The 21,000-nt window shown below is 47.7% G+C and overlaps 1 protein-coding gene and 1 non-coding gene across 7 annotated transcripts in view; both read left to right on the top strand.

Moving 5' to 3' along the window:
* GSE1 (Gse1 coiled-coil protein) overlaps window positions 1-21,000 on the top strand; it is a 374,856-nt gene that overhangs the window by 175,023 nt on the left and 178,833 nt on the right. The window contains exon 1 of one of the 6 annotated variants that reach the window (XM_028740046.2): window positions 12,816-13,334. The exons of the other annotated variants lie outside the window; for them this stretch is intronic. Coding sequence (XP_028595879.2) covers window positions 13,292-13,334 — 43 coding nt within the window. The 5' untranslated portion in view covers window positions 12,816-13,291. Of the gene's footprint in view, window positions 1-12,815; window positions 13,335-21,000 lie in introns of those variants that run through there. 6 annotated transcript variants of the gene reach the window in all.
* TRNAM-CAU (transfer RNA methionine (anticodon CAU)) lies at window positions 15,847-15,922 on the top strand. The gene has a single exon. It is a non-coding gene; the product is annotated as a tRNA-Met (tRNA).

Here is a 21,000-nt window from a genome sequence, read left to right as displayed (position 1 = left end):
TGCAAATAAGCCATCAGAAGTTAGTAGCCTGTAAAAAATGTTTACCAGCCCAGCTTCCCACTTAAGCTTGTGCAACAGCTGAAAATGAGCCGTTCCCCTGAGTGATGTCTGAAAGGATTCTTGTATGCCACAAGTGACTGACTATAACAAGCCTGATTTACCCCTACCTGTAGACAAAGGAAGTACAGTGCTACTTCGGGTTAAGTACTTAATTCGTTCCGGAGGTCCGTTCTTAACCTGAAACTGTTCTTAACCTGAAGCACCACTTTAGCTAATGGGGCCTCTTGCTGCTCCAGCACGATTTCTGTTCTCATCCTGAAGCAAAGTTCTTAACCTGAGGTACTATTTCTGGGTTAGCAGAGTCTGTAACCTGAAGCGTATGTAACCTGAGGTACCACTGTAGAGCTTTACAACCACAAGAACTGCCTCACAACTGGTTCAAAGGACACCTTTCTTCCCAGCTCACCCAAATGGTGATGTGGGAGAGGCTAATTAGAATTTAATCAAAGGAGGGTGTATTGTGGGTGAGAGTTAAGATACTTGAACAGGAGCCGTTTGCAGCTCTGGTCGTTATGTGGGTTTGCAATTAAAACAATTATGTCTTGGGAGAGTCAAGCTGTCTGACTCCTCGCATTCATAATTTGATGATGTTTGATAGCCACCCCTTCATTATTTATTTATTTCATTTCCATGCAGAGAGATGCAAAGATTAAATCCAGGAAGATTGGAAGCTGGGGAGCTGGTTTTATACACAGGAAACGAGTGCCATGGACAGGAATCAATTGAGACACACCTCTAATTTTGAAAAGGGGGCATCCCTTTGAGGTTGTTATTGATGCCCTGAAGTAGGGAGTGCTCCATTGCTTGATATGATGCGCAGTAACACCAATGCCCTGCTCATATTTGGGGCATGTTATATAAGGCTCTGTGCTATTGTCCCTTTGGGATCCAGAGGCAAATTTAATTCAGAAATGCCACATATGTTTGGGGGAGAAATATGTGGTATAAGATGGAATTTTAAAAGATGTCTCATAGGACTGGAAAAAAATCCCAGCTGCCTAGTGTTCTAGGTTCATAGAAACCTGAAATACTTTGTACATTGGAAACTGCCTTACACCAGGTTACATCAATAGTCCATTTAGATCAGCCTTCACCAGCCTGATGCCCTCCAGATGTTTTGGACTACAACTCCCATTAGCCCCAGCCGACAAGTCTTGCTGCCATCACCCCCCAGGAGCTTGCAGTTCTGCTGTCTGGGGATGATGGGAGTTGCAATTCAAAACATCTGGAGGGCACCAGGTTGGCAGAGGCTGATGTAGCCAATATTGAGTATTCTGACTGACAGCAGCTCTCCAGGGTCTTCGGTAGAAAGAGGCTTTCCCCCATCAGGTACTACCGGGTCATTTTTAGTAGGACATGCCAAGGATTGAACCTGAGACCTTTGGCATGCAAATCAGGTACTTTACCACTGTGCCATGAGCCTAAAAGTTGGTGCTGTGTTTCTAGGGTTGGAATCTGTAATTTCTGCACACACCCTTGCTATGTGTCATTTTGTCCCTGAAAATGTGGTTTGTTTGTGTTCTGCCGTTCTTCAAAAAAATACAAAAAATAGGGTAGAATACACAATCTCTTTCTATGATCCTCCCAACAAGCTGAGAAAAAATGACAGGCCAGTGAACTACACATCTGAGTGGGAATTTGATCCTGGTCCAGTGCGCTTAAGCTAGGGACAGGGAATCTGTGCCATTCCCCCAATGATGTTGAACTACAGTTCCCATCTTCTCTGGCCATGCTGATTGAGGCTTATGGGAGTTGCAGGTTGACCACATCTGACAGGCCACCTGTACCCTGCCCCATGCCATGCTGGAGTACTAATCAGATTAACCCCTTCATTCTTTCTGTGTGTGACACTAGACCTTTTGGCTGATGTTTGGCGACTGCGTATGTGTATACAATCTTGCTGTACTCTATATGGTTCTCTGCTTTAAATGTCATTACCTGCTATGAGCAACAGGAAGGTCCAAAGAAATGCATCTGAGAGATGTAACTTAGCCCCAGAAGTCTAGCCTTCATGGAAGGAGGGATCATGTCATGAAGGGATGTAGGCTTCTTGCTGTTCTCCACCATTGTCATACCGACCTAGCACCCCCCACTGTCTTGCCAACCACCTCAGCCAATGTGGAGAAACTGGGGTAAGAAGATTTCATTGCTTGGCAACTGCCTCATATGTGTCGGCAGTTGTCTAGCAACCATTGCCATCATTTCCCCAGCTACCTCTCCTCCCGGTTTGATTTTAGCCAAACCTGCCTTATGCAGGTGAGGAGAAAGGTCTAATCTCCATTAGGACCAATGTGAGCCCTAATTTGACAGTAGGGCATCAAGTGGCAGTCCAAGTTCCTGGACAGGAGCAGTTGAATTGATGTGTGTGTAAACAAGATTTTTGCCTTAAAGAGTAAGCTTTTATGTAATTATGGGCATGCTAATATTGAAGTAGTATGCTTCCATTTACCGTATTTTTCGGACTATTGGACGCACCGGTCCATAGGACGCACCTAGATTTGGGGGGGGAAATAAAGGCAAAAAAATTTATTCCCCCCCCCCGCCAGGCGCGGGGCTGGGGCGGGGAAGCCCGAGCTTCCCCCTCCCCCAGAACGGGACCCAGAGCCATGCCGAAGCTGCGCGCAGCTTTGGCATCGCTCTGGGAGCTTGCGGGGCTGGGGGAGGAGGAAGCCTTCCGCCAGCCTCCAAACCATGTCGGGAGACAGCGGGATGGCGCGCTGCGCCTCTCCCGCTGTCCCCCGAGTTTGCGGGGCTGGGCCAGCCTTCTAACCAAGTCGGGGGACAGCGGGAAGGGCGCGCTGCGCCCCTGCCGCTGTCTCCCGAGTTTGCGGGGCTGGCGACGGGGAGGAGCAGGCTTCTCCCCCCGCCAGCCTTCTAGACAAGTCGGGGGACAGCGGGAAAGGCGCGCTGCGCCTCTCCCGCTGTCCCCCGAGTTTGCGGGGCTGGCAACGGGGAGGAGCAGGCTTCTCCCCCCGCCAGCCTTCTAGCCAAGTCGGGGGACAGCGGGAAGGGCGCGCTGCGCCTCTCCCGCTGTCCCCCGAGCTTGTGGGGCTGGCGGTGGGGCTCTCCTGAAGCCTGGAGGTTGTGGGGCTGGTGGGGGGGAGAAGCAGGCTTGCTTCTCCCACCCCCAGCCTCCAGATCAGGTCGGGGAATAGCGGGATGGCGGAGCGCCGCCATCCCGCTATTCCACGACCTGATCTGGAGGTTGTGGGGCTGGGGGGGGGAGAAGCAGGCTTGCTTCTCCCACCCCCAGCCTCCAGATCAGGTCGGGGAATAGCGGGATGGCGGAGCGCCGCCATCCCGCTATTCCCCGACCTGATCTGGAGGTTGTGGGGCTGGGGGGGGGGAGAAGCAGGCTTGCTCCTCCCACCCCCAGCCTCCAGATCAGGTCGGGGAATAGCGGGATGGCGGAGCGCCGCCATCCCGCTATTCCCCGACCTGATCTGGAGGTTGTGGGGCTGGGGGGGGGGAGAAGCAGGCTTGCTTCTCCCACCCCCAGCCTCCAGATCAGGTCGGGGAATAGCGGGATGGCGGAGCGCCGCCATCCCGCTATTCCCCGACCTGATCTGGAAGTTGTGGGGCTGGGGGGGGGGGAGAAGCAGGCTTGCTCCTCCCACCCCCAGCCTCCAGATCAGGTCGGGGAATAGCGGGATGGCGGCGCTTCGCCATCCCCCTATCCCCCGAGCTTGTGGGGCTGGGGGGGGGGAGAAGCAGGCTTGCTTCTCCCCCCGCCAGCCTCCAGATCAGGTCGGGGAATAGCGGGGTGGCGGCTCTGCGCCTCCCCGCTGTCCCCAGCTTTTGGGTGCAGGCTGCTGCCCGCAAGCCTTGCGAGCCCGCGGGACATCCCGCCGGGCTTGCAAGACTTGGGATAGCTTCCTGAAGCCTGGAGAGCGAGAGGGGTCGGTGCGCACGGACCCCTCTCGCTCTCCAGGCTTCAGCAAAAGCCTGCATTCGCACCATAGGACGCACACACATTTCCCCTTCATTTTTGGAGGGGAAAAAGTGCGTCCTATAGTGCGAAAAATACGGTAATTTAGAGATGTTTTGTTGTTTAGTCGTTTAGTCGTGTCCGACTCTTCGTGACCCCATGGACCAGAGCACGCCAGGCACCTCTGTCCTCCACTACCTCCCGCAGTTTGGTCATACTCATGCTGGTAACCTCGAAAACACTATCCAACCATTAGAGATATTACTTGTGAGTAAATGTGACTAGAGGGCTAATAATCTCCTTTCCTCTGTTCTGTCTAAATATGTCTGCCTGCTGCCTTCTGCCTGCTTTGGCTCCACTTGGCAAGCTTCTTGCCTCTATCCATTCAACCTCATTCCTAGTCATTGACATCTGGCATGCAAGGTAGTTCCTTTGCATCCTGAGAACATTAGAAGATCCCTGTAGCTGGGTCAGGGCAAAGTCAGTCTAGTCTAGAATGCTGTGACCTGGAGTGAGTAACCAGTTGCCCCCTGGGACAAATGAGCAACAGCACCCTCCGTACTCATATTCCCCAGCAACTGGGATTCTGAGGCTTAGTTCCTGCACACATGGAAATAATATTTAGCTATCCCTGTGTTCTGGTGTGTCTGCCTTGACTCCACTTTGCAAGATGTTGGTCCACTAAAAAATAATTTATTTATATATTAAATGCCTATACAGTTGTACCTCAGAAGTCAAACAGAATCTGCTCTGTAAGTCCATTCGACTTCCGAAACGTTCGACTTCCAAAGCACGGCTTCTGATTGGCTGCCGGAAGTTCCTGCAGCCAATCAGAAGCTGCAGAAGCCCCATCGGACGTTCGGCTTCCAAAAGAACTTTAAAAAAGCGGAACACTCACTTCCGGTTTTTGATCGTTCGGAAGCTGGAACGTTCGACTCCCAAGGCGTTCAGGAGCCGAGGTGTGACTGTACTGCTCTTCATTCAAGGATCACAGGGCAGCTAACAATATAAAAACTCAAGAGTACATAGCACGGTAACAACAAAAACAATACCCCCCCCTCACTAGTTTAAAAGGCTGTAGATTGACCTTGTAAATAAACATGCTGGATTAAATCACTCATTAGACCAGAATACAGTGGTACCTTGGGTTAAGTACTTAATTTGTTCTGGAGGTCTGTTCTTAACCTGAAACTGTTCTTAACCTGAAGCACCACTTTAGCTAACGGGGTCTCCTGCTGCCGCTGCGCTGCCGGAGCACAATTTCTGTTCTCATCCTGAAGCAAAGTTCTTAACCCGAGGTAATATTTCTGGATTAGCGGAGTCTGTAACCTGAAGCGTATGTAACCCGAGGTACCACTGTAGACTCTATAGTCTAGGAAGTATTTGTGGGTTGTATGTATGAAGATCGTGTGAGTGCTAAAACTTTGTGATATGCCTAAGACTCTTGCCCTGTATGTTTGCCCTCCCTCCCTCCCTCCCTCCCTCCCTCCCTCCCTCCCTCCCTCTGTGTGTGTGAAATATATGTAACAGCAGTACACAACCACCCTCTTCTGCTGAGCCTCAAACAGGCATTCAGGAAGAGGAGCAGTGTAAATTCCATTTCTCAAGAGGTTGCTAAGAGCTAGAATTAGCACTCTGAGGCATCCTTCCAGGGCTGCCAGCCAGCAGTAGTTTGCCCTCTTCCATTCTACCCCCCCCCCCCAATGAAGCCTTGGGGCAGGGAAGAGCAGGAATGAAGGTAAATGGAATCCCTACAAAAAAGGTGACAGACTGTATTTCAGTATGCAGAATGAAGCTATTCAGATCAACTTGGGAGGTATGGAGTAGTGGCTTGGCCGGAGCTTCAGATTCCCCCAGTGAACTCTTGTTTAACACAGTCCTTCCTTCTCTCTCTTCTGCTCTCCCCTCTCCTTTCCTCAAAAGCATCTTTGCTTATTCAACAATCCGTCTTTTCTTAACAATAAGCAGTTATAGGCCTTTTTAAAAAGTAATTGTCTCAGGTCTGCCCTTGAATCTGACTTTAGGAACACCAATATCTCTCTGGTCCCATTTCTCTAAGGTGCAAGATGTTCATGTGAAAATAGTGTGGTTGGGTTGCTTGTTAGCAGGATGCTCTCAGATGACCTCTGCTTTCCCCAGAAATTGGGGAAGGGCTGTAGCTCAGTGGTAGAGCATCTTCTGCCTTACACGCAGAAGGTCCCAGATTCAGTCCCTGGCATCTCCAGGTTGGACTGGGAGAGAGACCACTGCCTGAAAATCAAGTCAGTGAAGACAATACTGAGCTAGACGGACCAAAGGTCTGACTCGGTATAAGGCAGCTTTCTATGTCTCTGTGTTTGTTCCCAAGACTTCATTCAACTGGCTCTCTTGCACCTTGGAAAGACAATGAATATCCATGGATAGGCTACTTGCATGAGCAATCTAACGTCCATCTATTACTTTATTTGTATGCTGCGTTTCCCATAGTTATAACCATGCTCAAGGCAGCTTAACATTAAAAAATACATAATTACAAACATAACAAAAGTAGTCGTAATCAATAAAACATAAAAACGTACACAACAAAATAGAACAATTTCCACATAAATCATAAGATCTAGAATAGAGATACAAAATAATAATAATATATATATCAATAACAACAACACCCCCAACAAACCCCCCTAAAGTCTATGAGCAATCTGACCCTGAAGGAAGTGAACCTATACGGTTTGGGATTTTTTGCATTTCGAAATCTCAACTCCCAGAAGCTAATCAATTATCTCATATGATGTAGATCATTACTTTTCTCCCTATTTCATTGTAGGAGAACCTAGACTGAGGTTGAATGATGGTCACCCAGCTGTTCTTTGGCTGAACAGGGCTTAGAAATAACTCCCAATACACTTTCAGCCTTACCCTATACATCCAGCAGTGAGGTGCTAGAATGAACTGTACCATTTCAGACTGTAGGTGGGGTGTGTGTGCTATTTTTGAATGCTCCCCCACATTAAATAACAATAATAGTATTGCAAGCAGAAAGCCCTGGTGTGTCAGGAAAAAAGGCTCTATCCCAGCCCACTCCATACTGTGCTAGATTTCTACTTGCAGGGAATCCTCCTTGTTTTAAGAGAAGAAAACATTAACAAGAACATGAAAAAGCATTGTTGCAGTTCTAGGACACATCTCAGCTATGTTAAAAGCACCCAAGCAGGGCCCTGGGGAGCATTCTGAGGGCTAGATGGAGAGCCAGAGGCCAACGATCCTACCCCTGCCATAAATGCACCAATTTTGTGGTATGCATCCCAGAAATGTTATTGTAAACCATGGTGAGTTCCCCCCCCTCTAATAGTCAACTTTTATATGATATACAATTTTTAAAAAAAATAGTAGATGCCTCCGAGACAACCCAGGGACAACCCAGTCTGATGGGTGGGGTATAAGAAACACATTATTATTATTATTATTATTATTATTATTATTATTATTATTATTATTATTATACACTGTTCTTCTTGAACAACTTGAAAAATCTGTGAAGTTGGTTGAGGTCATGCTGCTGTTGAGTGGCAAGACTGGCAAAGGCTTGTAAGACTCCTGATTCCAGTTCAGCTGTTTGGTTGGAGTATCCCTAACAAGTCTCATGAATTCCTCCTGATAAGAGTTGGCAGTAATCCTGCATTTCAGGATTCTCTGAAGCAACTCCCCCCCTTTAAATCCAACTACCTTCCATTTGATTTGGAATGCTATATTTGCTCCAGGGTCGTGGGATCTCTTTGAACCCCCCAGCATTCCTTGGGGCAGATAGCACTGAACAAGAGGGCGGGTGAAACCAATGCGTTGAGGTCACGTTGTACAAATAGACTGGGGAGCTAAGAGAGTGACCCATTCATGGATGATATATATCTGTGTGGAAAGGGTGCCTGCTTGCTGATGGAATGATTCCCCCCGGAATGTCAGGAACATTTATAATTGATGATCCGATGGCTGATTAGCCCCTTTGTGGGGGTTGTGTGTGTATTTAGCACTTGGGGGTCCCAATCCAGAGGGTATGTGTGCCTAGGCTGTGTGCACATAAGCAGGGTTTTAATCTCTCTCCCCCTTTTAAATCAACCCCCTGGAAGTTGTGTTTTTGTTTTTAAGAGAAGCTTAAAGTTGGGACGCGGGTGGCGCTGTGGGTAAAAGCCTCAGCGCCTAGGACTTGCCGATCGAAAGGTCGGCGGTTCGAATCCCCGCGGCAGGGTGCGCTCCCGTTGCTCGGTCCCAGCGCCTGCCAACCTAGCAGTTCGAAAGCACTCCCGGGTGCAAGTAGATAAATAGAGACCGCTTACTAGCGGGAAGGTAAACAGCGTTTCCGTGTGCGGCTCTGGCTCGTCAGAGCAGCGATGTCACGCTGGCCACGTGACCTGGAAGTGTCTCCGGACAGCGCTGGCCCCCGGCCTCTTGAGTGAGATGGGCGCACAACCCCAGAGTCTGTCAAGACTGGCCCGTACGGGCAGGGGTACCTTTACCTTTAAAGTTGAAAAGGTGAAAAGAAAGAAAAGCTTTTTCTTGCAGATAGGGGCTTTAGTATTTGGGGCAAGGACCTGCTTGTATCTGTCTGCCCCTTCTCTGGATTGTGTACTTCTTAATATTTTTGAGATGATTCTGAGCTGTTTTCTGAGTCTCTGGAAGAAGTTGGGTTGGAAGTATCTTAACTGTTTACACTGTGGGGCATTAGATGACAGGAGCACCTGGGTTTGCTTTTTTGGAGGACATTGGGTGAAGCACCGAATAAAATAAGGCCTCCGGGCTGAGCACAATCTTGGGTAACCAGTTGTGAAGACCTTCATGCTTGCAGCTGGCCACAGCCTTTGTTCTTTGAGCCAGATTCCTAGAGAAAATGGTCTTGGAAAATCCTCTCTCGGAGCAAGAGCGTTTATGTTAGGGTCATGCACACACAGAATCCTCACCCAGAGCCATATGCTTCACCTGTGCATTTGGCTGCCAAGTCACATTTTTGTGTGTATGTCTTTCTACCTATACACAGCTGCGTTGCCAGGGGCTGATGGGAGTTGTAGTTCAGAACTATGCAGTTGGCAAAGGCTGGCCTAGTGAATGACCTGGAACGTCTGTGCACTTCCTTCAGGCATAGTTATGATCCCTTGTGTGCTTTCTTTCCAACATTTTCCTGTTTATAAACAGTAGCGTCTTGTGGCGCCTTATTTTTTTATATAAAAAAATAAAAGCTGTTGTGGCATGAACTTTTTAATGAGTGAAAAGCCCTGTGTTTTTCACTGTTAACTGCAGCCCTCCCAGCTGTCCCCTTTTCCCCACCCCTGGGCAGCACCTGCTCCATTGTCTCCTCAGGGAAGAAGCCATGCCAGAGATAGCAGCTGCCTGGCCAGGCGTGAATCCCAGGAATTTGGCCATGCTGGAGGAGAGCGGCTGACTCCTCTCGACCTCTGACCCAGCAGGATGATACAAGCCATCTTCTGTTTCTCTTCAGACTGATTTCTGGGGTCAGCACAACAGCTCTCCCTGTCTCCCTCTCTGCCTGATAAAATCTCTGGAGTCCCCGCCACACAATAGATCTGTCAGACCCTTGGCATAAGCTTGGGAGGGACGAGGGCAGGAGGAGGTGAGAAGAGAGAGCCACGGAGACACAACATTTCCTTCAGAAAATGTGCAGGGTGGCAAGGATAGGATCTTAACAGAGCAATCTCCCCCTGCCCTTCCATTTGCTATCAGATGAACTCCCAGAGCTTTTCGTATGGAACAACCATCCTAGGCCACATCTGTACCATTCATTTAAAACATTTTTACACTATTTTAGCAATCATATCTCCCTCCCCCCCCAAAAAAAACAAATAAATACTGGGAACTGTAATTTGTTAAGCATGCTGAGAGTTGTTAGGAGACTCCCTATTCCCTTCATATAGCTAGAATTCCCAGAATCTCTGGAGATTGTAGCTCTGTGAGAGAAATAGGGATCTCTTAACAGCTCCCGGCATGCTTAGCCAAACTGTAGTTCCCAGAATTATTTGGGGAAAGTCATGACTGTTAAAGTGATGTGCTTTAAACTATGGCGCAGTAGGCACATGGGTGGCGCTGTGGTTTAAACCACAGAGCCTAGGGCTTGCTGATCCAAAGGTTGGCGGTTTGAATCCCTGCGACAGGGTGAGCTCCCATTGCTGGGTCCCAGCTCCTGCCCACCTAGCAGTTCAAAAGCGCGTCAAAGTGCAAGTAGATAAATAGGTACTGCTCTGGCGGGAAGGTAAACGGCATTTCCGTGCGCTGCTCTGGTTCGCCAGAAGCGGCTTAGTCATGCTGGCCATATGACCTGGAAGCTGTATGCCGGCTCCCTCGGCCTATAGAGCGAGATGAGCGTGCAAGCCCAGAATCATCTGCAACTGGACCTAATGGTCAAGGGTACTTTTACCTTTTTATGGTGCAATATGGTCATAGCTTCTCTCTTTCTCCTCTCCTGTTTCTCTCTCCCCCATACCCACTCCACCTATAGCAAGATTGGAGCACAGAGCCTTGGACCCCAGATTTTGCTGTCTAGGCTTCATGAAGTCACCTTTGCTTTGGAACTGCCTGAAAAAGCTTATTACTGTATTTGTCCCCAGTGTTAAGATCACGCTGTGGGTGCACAGTTGTTACTCCAAGCAACTGACATTCAGAGACATACTGCCTCCAACACTGGAGATAGAATATAGCCAGCATGGCTAGTAGCCATTGACACCCTCCATGAATTCCCATGAATTTCACAGGCTGGAAATTATTTTGAAAGTGAAATTTTGCAGAAAAGTGCACACTTTTCAGTGTATATATTTATTAAATTTATAGCCCAACCTTTCCCCCCAAAGGAGCCCAGAGAACATGACTTCCTTTTGTACACCTTTGTCCCCCAAAGCTATGATCTAGCTGCAGCTGAACCAGGTAGGGGGTGAATTTGTGATTTCCATATTCTGAAACTATAGCTCCAGTCGTATTTGTTTTGATTCTTATCATCTTGTTCAGTGTTCCAAGCACAGGGGCAACCCCTAACAGAGCTTTGACCTGTGATCTTAACACTGGAGACAAATAAGCTTTTTCAGACAGTTGGAGGTGGTTTGAAAAGCAAAGTGACTGTTCATGGTAAATAGTTTTCTTTTCCAGCTTTTCCTGCTTTTTTTTTATTTAAAAAATTTGCTTGGTCAGATGCAATCTTGGGACAAAATTAATGCTTGTGCAGCTGTGGAGAATAGTGTGTTGCTCAAATTGCCGTCAGCTCCCTTGGAAATTCATTGTTTGTTTCTGACCTTGCAGCTCTAGCCTAGTCAAAAATGGAGGAAGAGAGCAGAGCCTAGTGCAAAGGTGTTTGGGAGAATGGATATGCAGAATCAAGTGGTCGTAGACCCCCCTCAGAGACTTTTTCTGGTGGGCTGGGAAAGTCTGTGCTAGAGGAGGAGAAAATGGCTTGATGAATGAAGATTCTCATTTGTAAGCAAAGACAGTGCCTAGTTAGGAGCTCAGACACGTGAGTTGTTAAAGCATTCTTTGCCAAAGTGGTGCCCTTCAGATGTTGTTGGGACTCCCACCTGCCTGCATCTATTACAATTAGCCATGCTGACCAGGGCTGATAGTGTGGTGTTGTGGTTAATGTACTAGACTTGGACGTGAAAGACCTGGATTCAAATCCCCATTCTGTCTGCCATGAAGCTCACTGGTTGACTTTGGGCAAGTTACTGTCTCTCTCAGCCTAATTTTCCTCATGGGGTTGTTAGGAGAAAATGTGAAGGGTGAAGAACACTACCGTGAGTTCCTTGGGAGGAAATGTGGGATTATAAATATAATAAATACTAAAAAAAAATCTCGAGGGCACAAGTCCTGAAATTCCTTTCCTTTTCCTGTGAAGTATGGGTGTGGGGTCTTTCGGGGATGAGAGGAAGATGCTCAGCATATACTTAATATTTTATCCACCCAAGTAAATTAATTTTGGCTAAAGCATAAAAGATTTGTGCCAGGGTTTTGAGCATGTCACGTGAAAATCAAAAGTCTCAGGGCACATGCAGAGTGAAAGGCTGCTGACTCTTAGGAAGTATTTTAGCCTAGGAACTAAAAGCCACATGTAGCTATTGACAGAGAAGTGGATAAAATTTAATAACTTCTAATGCTAAGTTTGGTTCAGAAAAGTGATTTGGGGGGTGGAGAAAGATATAAATCAGGCGTTTTAATTTCTTTATTTTTTTAAATCAGCCGAGCTGCACACTGCGGTGGTTGTAATCCAGTGAGTTTAGTACCATTTATCAATGTGAAATTTTTAGGGGTGGGATTGTACACTTTAATTTGAGACTCTCACCTTATGGGTTTTTTTTGTGGATTTCAGCCCTAATGAGGGCTAGGAGGTGTGTGTGTGAGAGTGATGGTTTCTTCCTTGGTCCTCTTATTTTGTTTTCTCTCCTTCGCAAAGACATGCAGCTCTTTTCCCTCCCCCAAGCCCTCTTCTGTCTCCAAGGATTGGGTCCCACCTCCTTGTCGCTCCCCTTCCCAATGGTTAAATACAAAAGAGGAAGTGCTGTGTGCTTGCCTGGGCCTGGAATGAAGAAGCAGGGGATGAGGGGGGAGGAGAAGGAAGAGGGGAGGGGAACCCAGAATCCAGAGTGCGTCTGCTATTGAGAAATGAAAAGGCTCCTCCAATTAGACGCTTTGGTGCTGCAAACTTGAGGCGAGGCACTTGAACTGTCACTGTGGAGCCTTAATTAGCAGCTGCGGGTGAGGGGTCAGCCTCAACTCAGCAGTCTTGACAAGGCTGATATCAAGTGCAAGGCAGAGGAGGAGGCAGGGAGAGAGAGAGAGAGAGAGAGAGAGAGAGAGAGAGAGAGGACGGGAAGGAGGCAGGCGAGCAAACAAGCGAAGGGGGGCGGGAAGGAGAGAAGCAAAAGCTCCCTCAACTCAGGACCCAAACCCTGGAACACACAGGAGGAGAGGTGGGATGTGAGGGAAGCGATGGAGAGATGCAGCCGGCGCTTTAAAAGGGAATAAAATGGTTGCTATCTTTCTCTCTATCTGAGCTGGCTCCCTGCCTGCAGTGAGGATCCCAGGAGCAGCTGTTTGCCTGCACCCTGAGCTCTTCCTCCTCTTCCCCTCCCCCCCCAACCCCGGACATCATTCCAGTCCACTTCCTCACCTTCCCAAACTGTTTGCCTTGAGATCAGAGTGTGGACGCCGTCAGACAGTGACCCCGTTCCAGAGGGCAGAGGCGCAGGGGTTGTCGTCCTTGGGGTTGCTTGCCATGCCACGGATTGCTGCCTAGGGTCTTGCTTTTGTACCCCTGCTGCCGTCGCTGCCAGGGCCAACATGCTGGAGATGAAGACCTGGTCCACCTTGCTTCAGAGTCTGAGTGAGTGAAAGTTTAGCTGCCTCCTCCCTGTCAAACCCCTCCCCCCCCCCCCCCCCCGCCTTGCAGCAAAATCTGGCTCCTGTTCTATCTAGCTTGGTGTCCAGCTTTGGGCAAGAGGCTACAGGGGAGCGGAGAGCAGGGCTCACTCATAGACTTGCTTGGATGCCCTGTTAGTGCAGAGGAGGTCTCTTCTATTTGCACTATTTGGAGCTGTTGGAGATGATCTAGCTCCCATGTTTACCAGGAGCTTATGGGGGGAGAGGGGGAGGAGACCAATTGTATAGGAGCTGTAGGCTTTGAGGTCCAACTCTTCCTCCTCCTCTTTTTTCTCTCATTTCCCCTTCCCATGGTCAGTGATTCTGGGTTCTTTATATTAAAAACACACACGATGGAGTGGCCAAATCCTGCAGTGAATCTCAAAGGCTGGTCTTGCTTTCCCTGGCAACATGTAGCTTGGCTTGCTTTCATGAGTCACTTGCCTGTCTGTTTTTGTTCTAAATAACCCTTTTTTGTGGTGGAGCTGCTGTGTGACTATGATGCACCATGGTAGAGCTACTCCTGCCTTTAGCCAGTGGAGAGGAGCCAGCCTGGTGGTTTTAGGGGCCCTTCCAAATCATACAAATTGGCATCTGGGTCAGAAAGCAATGCAATGCAGAGACATTGTGAATAGTAGACCCTGATGGAGAGGTAAGAGACGACAAGAAGCAGAAGCATCCTGTGCATTCAGCTCACTTGAGATTAGAAAGGGCTTGTTTTTTGGGGGGAGAATGGGGTCCTGTATGATTTTTAATGAGTTAAGGGGGGTGAGTCTCTTGAGAACTCTCGACAGCACCTCTCTTCATTTCAAGCTAATTAAACTCTACCTGCCTGGCAGTTTCCTGAAAGGGAGGGGGAAAACTCATGTTGACTGTGACTTCCTGACCTCATGGGGCTTGACCTTTGACCTTTGACCCCTGGCCTCTGGCCCTTTTAGGAAAAAAAGAGATGCTTTAAATGCAAAGTTATTTGATAGCTAATCCCAGCCGGAATTTTGGCTGCCTTGCCTTTTGTTAATTTAACCCTCACTTTATGTGTGGTGTGAGGCATTGGGTGAAAGACAGTTTTGATTGGTTGCAGGGGGGGGGGGGGGCTTGTCTGGAGAAGGTGGGTGATTTAAGGGAGATTTTGAGGGCTGAAGCATAAAGGAACATGTTCAAAAGTAGCAGCTACTTAGTCTTACAATGTCCTGAGAGCAAACTTCCAAGTTATACAGAAATCTTTTTCCACGCAGGACCTAAGAGAGACATATCATATATGTATTTGTTTATTGTGGTGTCAGTTTTCCAGGCTGCCTTATAGTGTGTGACACCAATGGGGACAGAGACTGGGAAGGCAAGCCTTCTGCAGAGGTCATACAGATGTGCCGATTACTGGCTTCCTGAGTTGCAAAAAGAGCTTACAGCAAATCCTATATCCATCAGGTTGCAGATTAGACTGTTCAAAACATTTTCGGCAGGTTTGTTGTGGTGATGAGGAATCTCTTTCTCTGTGTGCATGGGAATACGGTTCTTTCAAAAGCACATCAAATCAGAAAGTTTGAGGCCACCCAAACGAAAGGGCATGTGGATGGAAGCCCTGAGCTGCAACTGAATGGACAACCAAGTCAAGGCAAAGCAAAAATAAGAGAAGTGCATGTCTTAGTGGGGCTCCTTATGACAATGTGTACATCCATAGTAATGGTGCAACAGGTGTCATACCAAGATAGCACTTTGCATTGAAACGAAGCTTAGTGATGGAGCTCCCCACCCCGCAAAGTTATGGATTACTTTCTTTTTGGCTCTCTACTTCTCTTCTCTCCCTCCATCTCTGATAGTATGCTGGGTGCTGTAGAAAACTCACTGATGACAAAGTCCTTACTCTGATCCATGTTAATAGCTTAGTGGGTGAGTTTGGATTGGGTTTGGCAGGGATTTGAACTATCCTTTCCTTCCAGGATCACATTCAGCTGTAGGTTCTGCTTTTCTGTTTTATTCTCTCCCCCTCCTCTTTCTGGGTCCCTGATGGGTGTGTGAAATTTTGATATTGAACTCAGTAACCCTCAGTGTTGCAGCTTCATTTCCAGTCTCCAGACATGGAACTGTTGAAGTAGTATTAAAAAGTTTGTATCTTTTAGACCTGATAATCAGAACCTCTGCCTTCAGACACCCTGGATTAAGAGGTGGAGTAAGTGGGCTCCCAGATCAGAAAGTGTTGCTTTTTGTTCACCCTGAGCTCCAGCATCTCTTTAAACCCCTGTTGCCTTCACTTTTGTTGCTCCTCATCAGTCTGTGATTAATGGCTTCCTGTGAAAGTGGATAATGGGGTAATGGACAGGGAGGTGGTGTCTTCTTCACCCCTCCCCCAGCAGGAGCAACAAATCATAGCCCTTAGTTTAGTCTGAACTAAGGGGCCATGTTTCTTTTGTGGAAAACAAATAAAGATGGGTAGTCAAGGTTTGTTCTTGACTCACCCACCAATCACTCTTGGTTTGAGTGCCTGCAGGATAGCTTAGTTGGTAGAGTATGAGACTCATAATCTCAGGGTCATGGGTTTGACCCCCATGTTGGGCAAAAAGATGCCTGCATGGCAGGGGGTTGGACTAGATGACCCTCGTGATCTCTTCCAACTCTACAATTCTATAATTCTATGAAATAAATCCCTGTCAAATATTTGGGTAAGCCTAGGGACTGTGGCTTATTCCTCCCAAGAACAAGCCAGGAGCCATCTCCATGTTCATGGTAAACTGATTTACAGTGAGATGCAACCATAACTTGGTGGTAGAGCACCTGTCTTACATGCGGGAGGTCCCAGGTTCAGTCCTCAGAATCTCTAGATTCTCCTGTCCGAAACCCTGGGGAGTTGCTGCAAATCAATGCAGGCAGTACTGAGCTAGATCTCATCTGATTCAGTACAAAGCATTTTCCTATTTTCCTACAAAAGTCTTTTTTAGGGAAGGACCATAGCTCAATGGTAGAGCCTTGCATGCAGAAGGTTCCATGTTAAAGCCCTAGCTTTTTCAGGCAAGACTGGGAATTGCCCCTGTCTGAAACCCTAGAGAGCCACTGCCAGTCATTGTAGACAAGATTGCTAAATGGACTAATGGTCCGAACTCTGTATAATGCTGCTTCCTATAGTTGTAGCATGTCAAGCAACACTGTATGTGTACTTGTGGTAGTACCCTTAAAAGGGAGGAAAGGAGGAGCTTTAATGTGTGCCTGAACAGCTTTCTGTCCTAGGGCAAAGTTGGTGGTTACAGCAGCAGGATCAGCCTGTGCAGATGAACAGCTTGGGCCAATGGAGGCGGCTGCGCATTGATTTGCTGTCATAAAATACAAGGACAGAAAGCAGCATTTGCTAATAAAAAGGGAGACCTTCCCTGAAAAAACAGTTATTACTGTATCCTGGCACTCGAAAGGAACAAAGCAGGTGGGTGGGTGGGGGGTTGTTGCTTGTTAGAGCTGCCGCAGGCTAATAGGCAGAGGGCAAGGCAGGCAGAGGGCAGGCTGTGCCCTCTCATATGGAGAAGGCCAAAAGGTGCCAGCTAAGCTCTTCTGGCATCAGAGTTCCCTTCCCTGGGGAGGATTAGCAGGCAGGGGTTATGCAGACGGACAGCTGGGCAAGCTGTTTGGATCACGGGGAACTGGAAGCAGCTCAGGCTGTAATCTGAGCTAGGAGGGGGTTTATGATTCTGTGCACAGGTCAGTGCCCAGACTGGAAGGAGAGAATGGGGGGGGGAGGTGTCTCCTTTGGACAGCAACACCCATTGCTTGTATGTCTGGTTCCAGGCTGACTCTGAAAAGGGGGCATTATTGTGAATGCATTTCTCCGTTACACAGTGATGTCAGGGATTAATTTAGAATTTGGCTTCCCCAGAACCTAAGACACACCCTCCACGCCCAGCCCCAGGGCCCACTTTCAGTGGCTGGGAGTGTCTGCTGGCACGAGATTTTTACCATCACTACGGATGCAGAGCCCGCTTGATTTATGCCTGCCCTTTGAGATGGCCAAGTGTTCTATAAGGACTACAGCCAAAGATCTAATTGATCAGTTAAAATGAGTAACTGAGTTCTCTCCCCCCCGCCACCAGCCTTCTTGTGCCATGCTACCCTGGGGTGAAAGTGGGACAGCATGAAAAAGTGGACATGGGCACACATACACAATGGCAAATCATCAAACTGAGGCTTGGGAAATAAAAATGTCTTGTGTGATATGGAATAATTTCAACATGTTTTGACTAGTTGTCTTTAGGGTGCAAAATAATCCTCCCCTGCCTTATTCTACTGCCTGATAGCTGCCGTTTCCTCAGAGCTTACTGTTCCCTAGGCCTTGTTTCTCTCCCCCCCTCCCCCAGCCCCTAATTTTGTCAGCTCTGTTCATTTTACACCCTTCTCTTCCTTGGGCCTTCAACTTCATCCATCAGCTCAGCTTGTTGCTTTACTTAATTACTCTATTTCTAGAATGGCTTTCAAGCCCTTGGTTCCAAGGCAGTTTACGTAATCTTAAATAGTTAAAAACCATTCAAACAGGGACCCTAAACCCCATCATGATTAATGCAAGGACAGCAGAAAGACCCACAGAGTATAGAAACAAAAGAACAGAACAAAAATAACACAAAAGCAGCTTTACTAACCAAAGAGGTGGCTCCCCTGTTGAAAATAACAAGGGGGCATGATTCTTCAAAATCTTAAGGTGGAGGCAGTGCCCTAAAACTGGAGCCACCACTCTAAAAGCTCTGCTGCTTGTTGAAACTGAGCTAATGCAGCAGCCACTGGTATCTGGAACAGGGTTAAAGTGTTAAACAAGTTAAAGTGAGGTGGGGGGACGGACAGACTCATAAAGGCACAGACTCCTCCTGAGATTCTTATCCTCTCTCCTGCCCATGAGTCTTTCATCTTCCCCTCCACTCTCATTACCACCTTTCTTCCAAAAGTGTACAACACCTCTTTCTTGTGTTAAGGCAGACCTACCGAGCCTCTGAGGGATGTTGTTCTCAGTAGTGCTGCTAGAGCCTGGGGTAGTGGGGAAAGGAATCATGACTTTTTCATGCTTAGCTCAGATCACTCTTGACCTGTTCTGGCTTCGCAGGTGAGAGGAGAGGCATTGGATATGCTGTTTCCTCTGCTCCAGTTTAACAGTGTTCTCTTTGACACAATAGGGACCAGCAACTCAGTTGCAATTCAGCTTGTTGTACAGAGCAAATGTATCATCTGCATAGCACTATCCTTAGTTTTTGTTCCTTGCGTAAGAGAAACCCTTGTAAGAAAAGGCTGTTCAGACTCAGTTTCCCAATATGGCTGCCCCTCCCCCTTTTCAGAATGGTTGCAAACTATTTCACACCTTCTAACTGTTCTTCCCAAAGGTTGCTGAAATTTCCCCTTCATTGAGTCTCCCTCCCTCCCACATTCAACAAGGAGTCTGTTTCCTGTTGATTGACTGCTCTGGTGAAGATTGGGGTGTTGTAAAATAGGTTTATCTCACTGAAAGACTTACAAGAGGTATTTGAAGTGCAACCTTTGTAACCTTTTCAAGGGCTATGTATATGCCACCTTTAAAATGGGGGCTGGGGGGGCTGGTGCACTCCAGTTGTACTATGCCTCCCAGCATCTCTGACCATTGGCTATGCTGGCTAGAGCTGCTAGGAGATGGAATTCAATAACAGCAGGGAGGGGGCAGTTTCCCCATTCTTGCTTGAAGACAAACAAACCTGTAGTTGTATCCTGAGTCGCTCAATGTCCCTTAATGATGCCACAAGTGTCAATGAGCAGCTTCATCAAGCTCAACATTGTCTACACTGCCTGGCAGCAGCTCCCCAGGGCTTCAGACAGGGGACATTACCTGGATTGAACCTGGGGTTTTCTGTAGGCAAACCAGATTCTGCTCTACTTCTGAACAGCAGCCCTTGATAGTGACCCTATTATGCAAGAGTGTGCTGGGCCACTGGCATTAGAAAATATTGCTCTGTACAGACTTGGGTACTATTTATGTGCTGTGCCACCTCTTTGCTAAGCTTTTAAGAGGAGACATATCTGCAGTTTATTTTATTTTTCTTCCTATTTTGAGAGCCAGAAGCATGCAGTGGATACACCAATACTAAAATTGAGAGTACTAACTCACTGAGTGATATTCTTAGGCAAGTTTGTCACTGGTCACTGGCCAGCTTTCCTTTCTCACAGGTGAGGTTGTGGGGGGGGTTGTGGGGGTTGGAGAGGAGGCTGGAATGCAAATTGATTTATTCCTATTTTACTGTGGGAGTGCCAGGGTCTACCTCAGAGGAAATTGATTTGAAGTTCTCCTGCACATGTTATAGTTAGTCTGTTTCACTCACAAGATCTGCTGATGGTCATACTTACATCAAGAGAATGAAAGAGATATATTCCTCAAATTCAGGCTGGCTTGAGGCTTTTGAAGAGATTTGGGTGCTGGGCCTGGGTGTTGATTTTTTCTTACCCATTTTGTGTTTTGACCTGCTTGATTGACTTACTGTTTGAGGAGCAATCCACCTTTGGGTTCTGGTGGGTTGATGCGGGGAGGGGGAGAAAGAGGAGGACTAGAAGGAGTTGTCAGCTTTGTGTCTTAGGTGGAGGACTGAACCACCTCTACAAATGATATATGTTTCCCTGAGTGAACAGGAGAGGTATGAGCACTCCACCATTCCTGGTCTGCTTCTTTTCTCCCGCTCTCCTTGTCTTGTGCTGTAGCACGATTCCTGTTAAATCAATATTGAGTTGGCACCTGTTATTACAGGATGTGGGACCCAGCCGCCTTCATGCTGTGACTTCTTTCTGTTTCTTTCTCTCCGCTTTTTGGTTTCTCCATTGCACAAATGTGCACACAGAGAGAGAAGGAAGGTGGAATCCAATCACACTCTACAAAATAGGAAGATTGAACGGCTGAGGAACAGCAGTTGCAGAGTAGGCCTGGATCCTCTTTAAGTACCCTAATGTTGCCCTAGCCACTGAGGGTCAGAGGCCACCTCCCATATGGGCTTTGTTCACCTTGATGGTTATGGATATGCTTGGCATGTTTATGAGTCCCTGAATGACCTGCAATGCTGACATCGCCTTGCTCAGTAAAGAGCTGGGGGCAAAGGCTGCAGTTGCTGTGTCCACGTTATGTCTGGCCAGGAGTGTGAAGTGGTCATTTGACTTAATTGGAGGAAATAAGGGACTGTCTGGTATGGAATGAAGTGGTGGCCATTTGAATCCTAGGCAGGAGGCTAGTAGCCCTTTTAGTTGGGTTGGACTCCAGGGCAGACAGAGGATAGAAGCATCTTTGTGTACCTGAGTGTCTAGTAAAACATGGCCAACCCCTTTGTTCTGACATCTAATATGTGATGCCTTAACAGAGGCTACATCAACACCATACTTTTCAAGCACATGGCTTCCCTGAAGAATCCTGGGACTTGTAGTTTACCCCACACAGAGCTCCAATTGCCAGCATCCTTGACAAACTACAGTTCCCAGGATTATTTGGGGGCATAGAAAGCCATTTACTTTGAATATGCTTTAAATGTATGGTGTGGATCAGCCCAGAGGTTGAAGGCCAACTGGATATAGGCATAAGTCTAGTTGCTGAGAGAAGCCAAGCTCCACCCCCAAGTGTGTCCTCTGGTACATCAGTTCTCTTCCATCATGCTTAAAAAACAAAA

This window comes from Podarcis muralis, chromosome 7 (assembly GCF_964188315.1).
Source record: "Podarcis muralis chromosome 7, rPodMur119.hap1.1, whole genome shotgun sequence".
Classification (NCBI taxonomy): Eukaryota; Metazoa; Chordata; class Lepidosauria; order Squamata; family Lacertidae; genus Podarcis; species Podarcis muralis.
The sequence above is the reverse complement of the archived record's forward strand: the minus strand, read 5'-3'. Positions and strand labels throughout refer to the sequence as shown.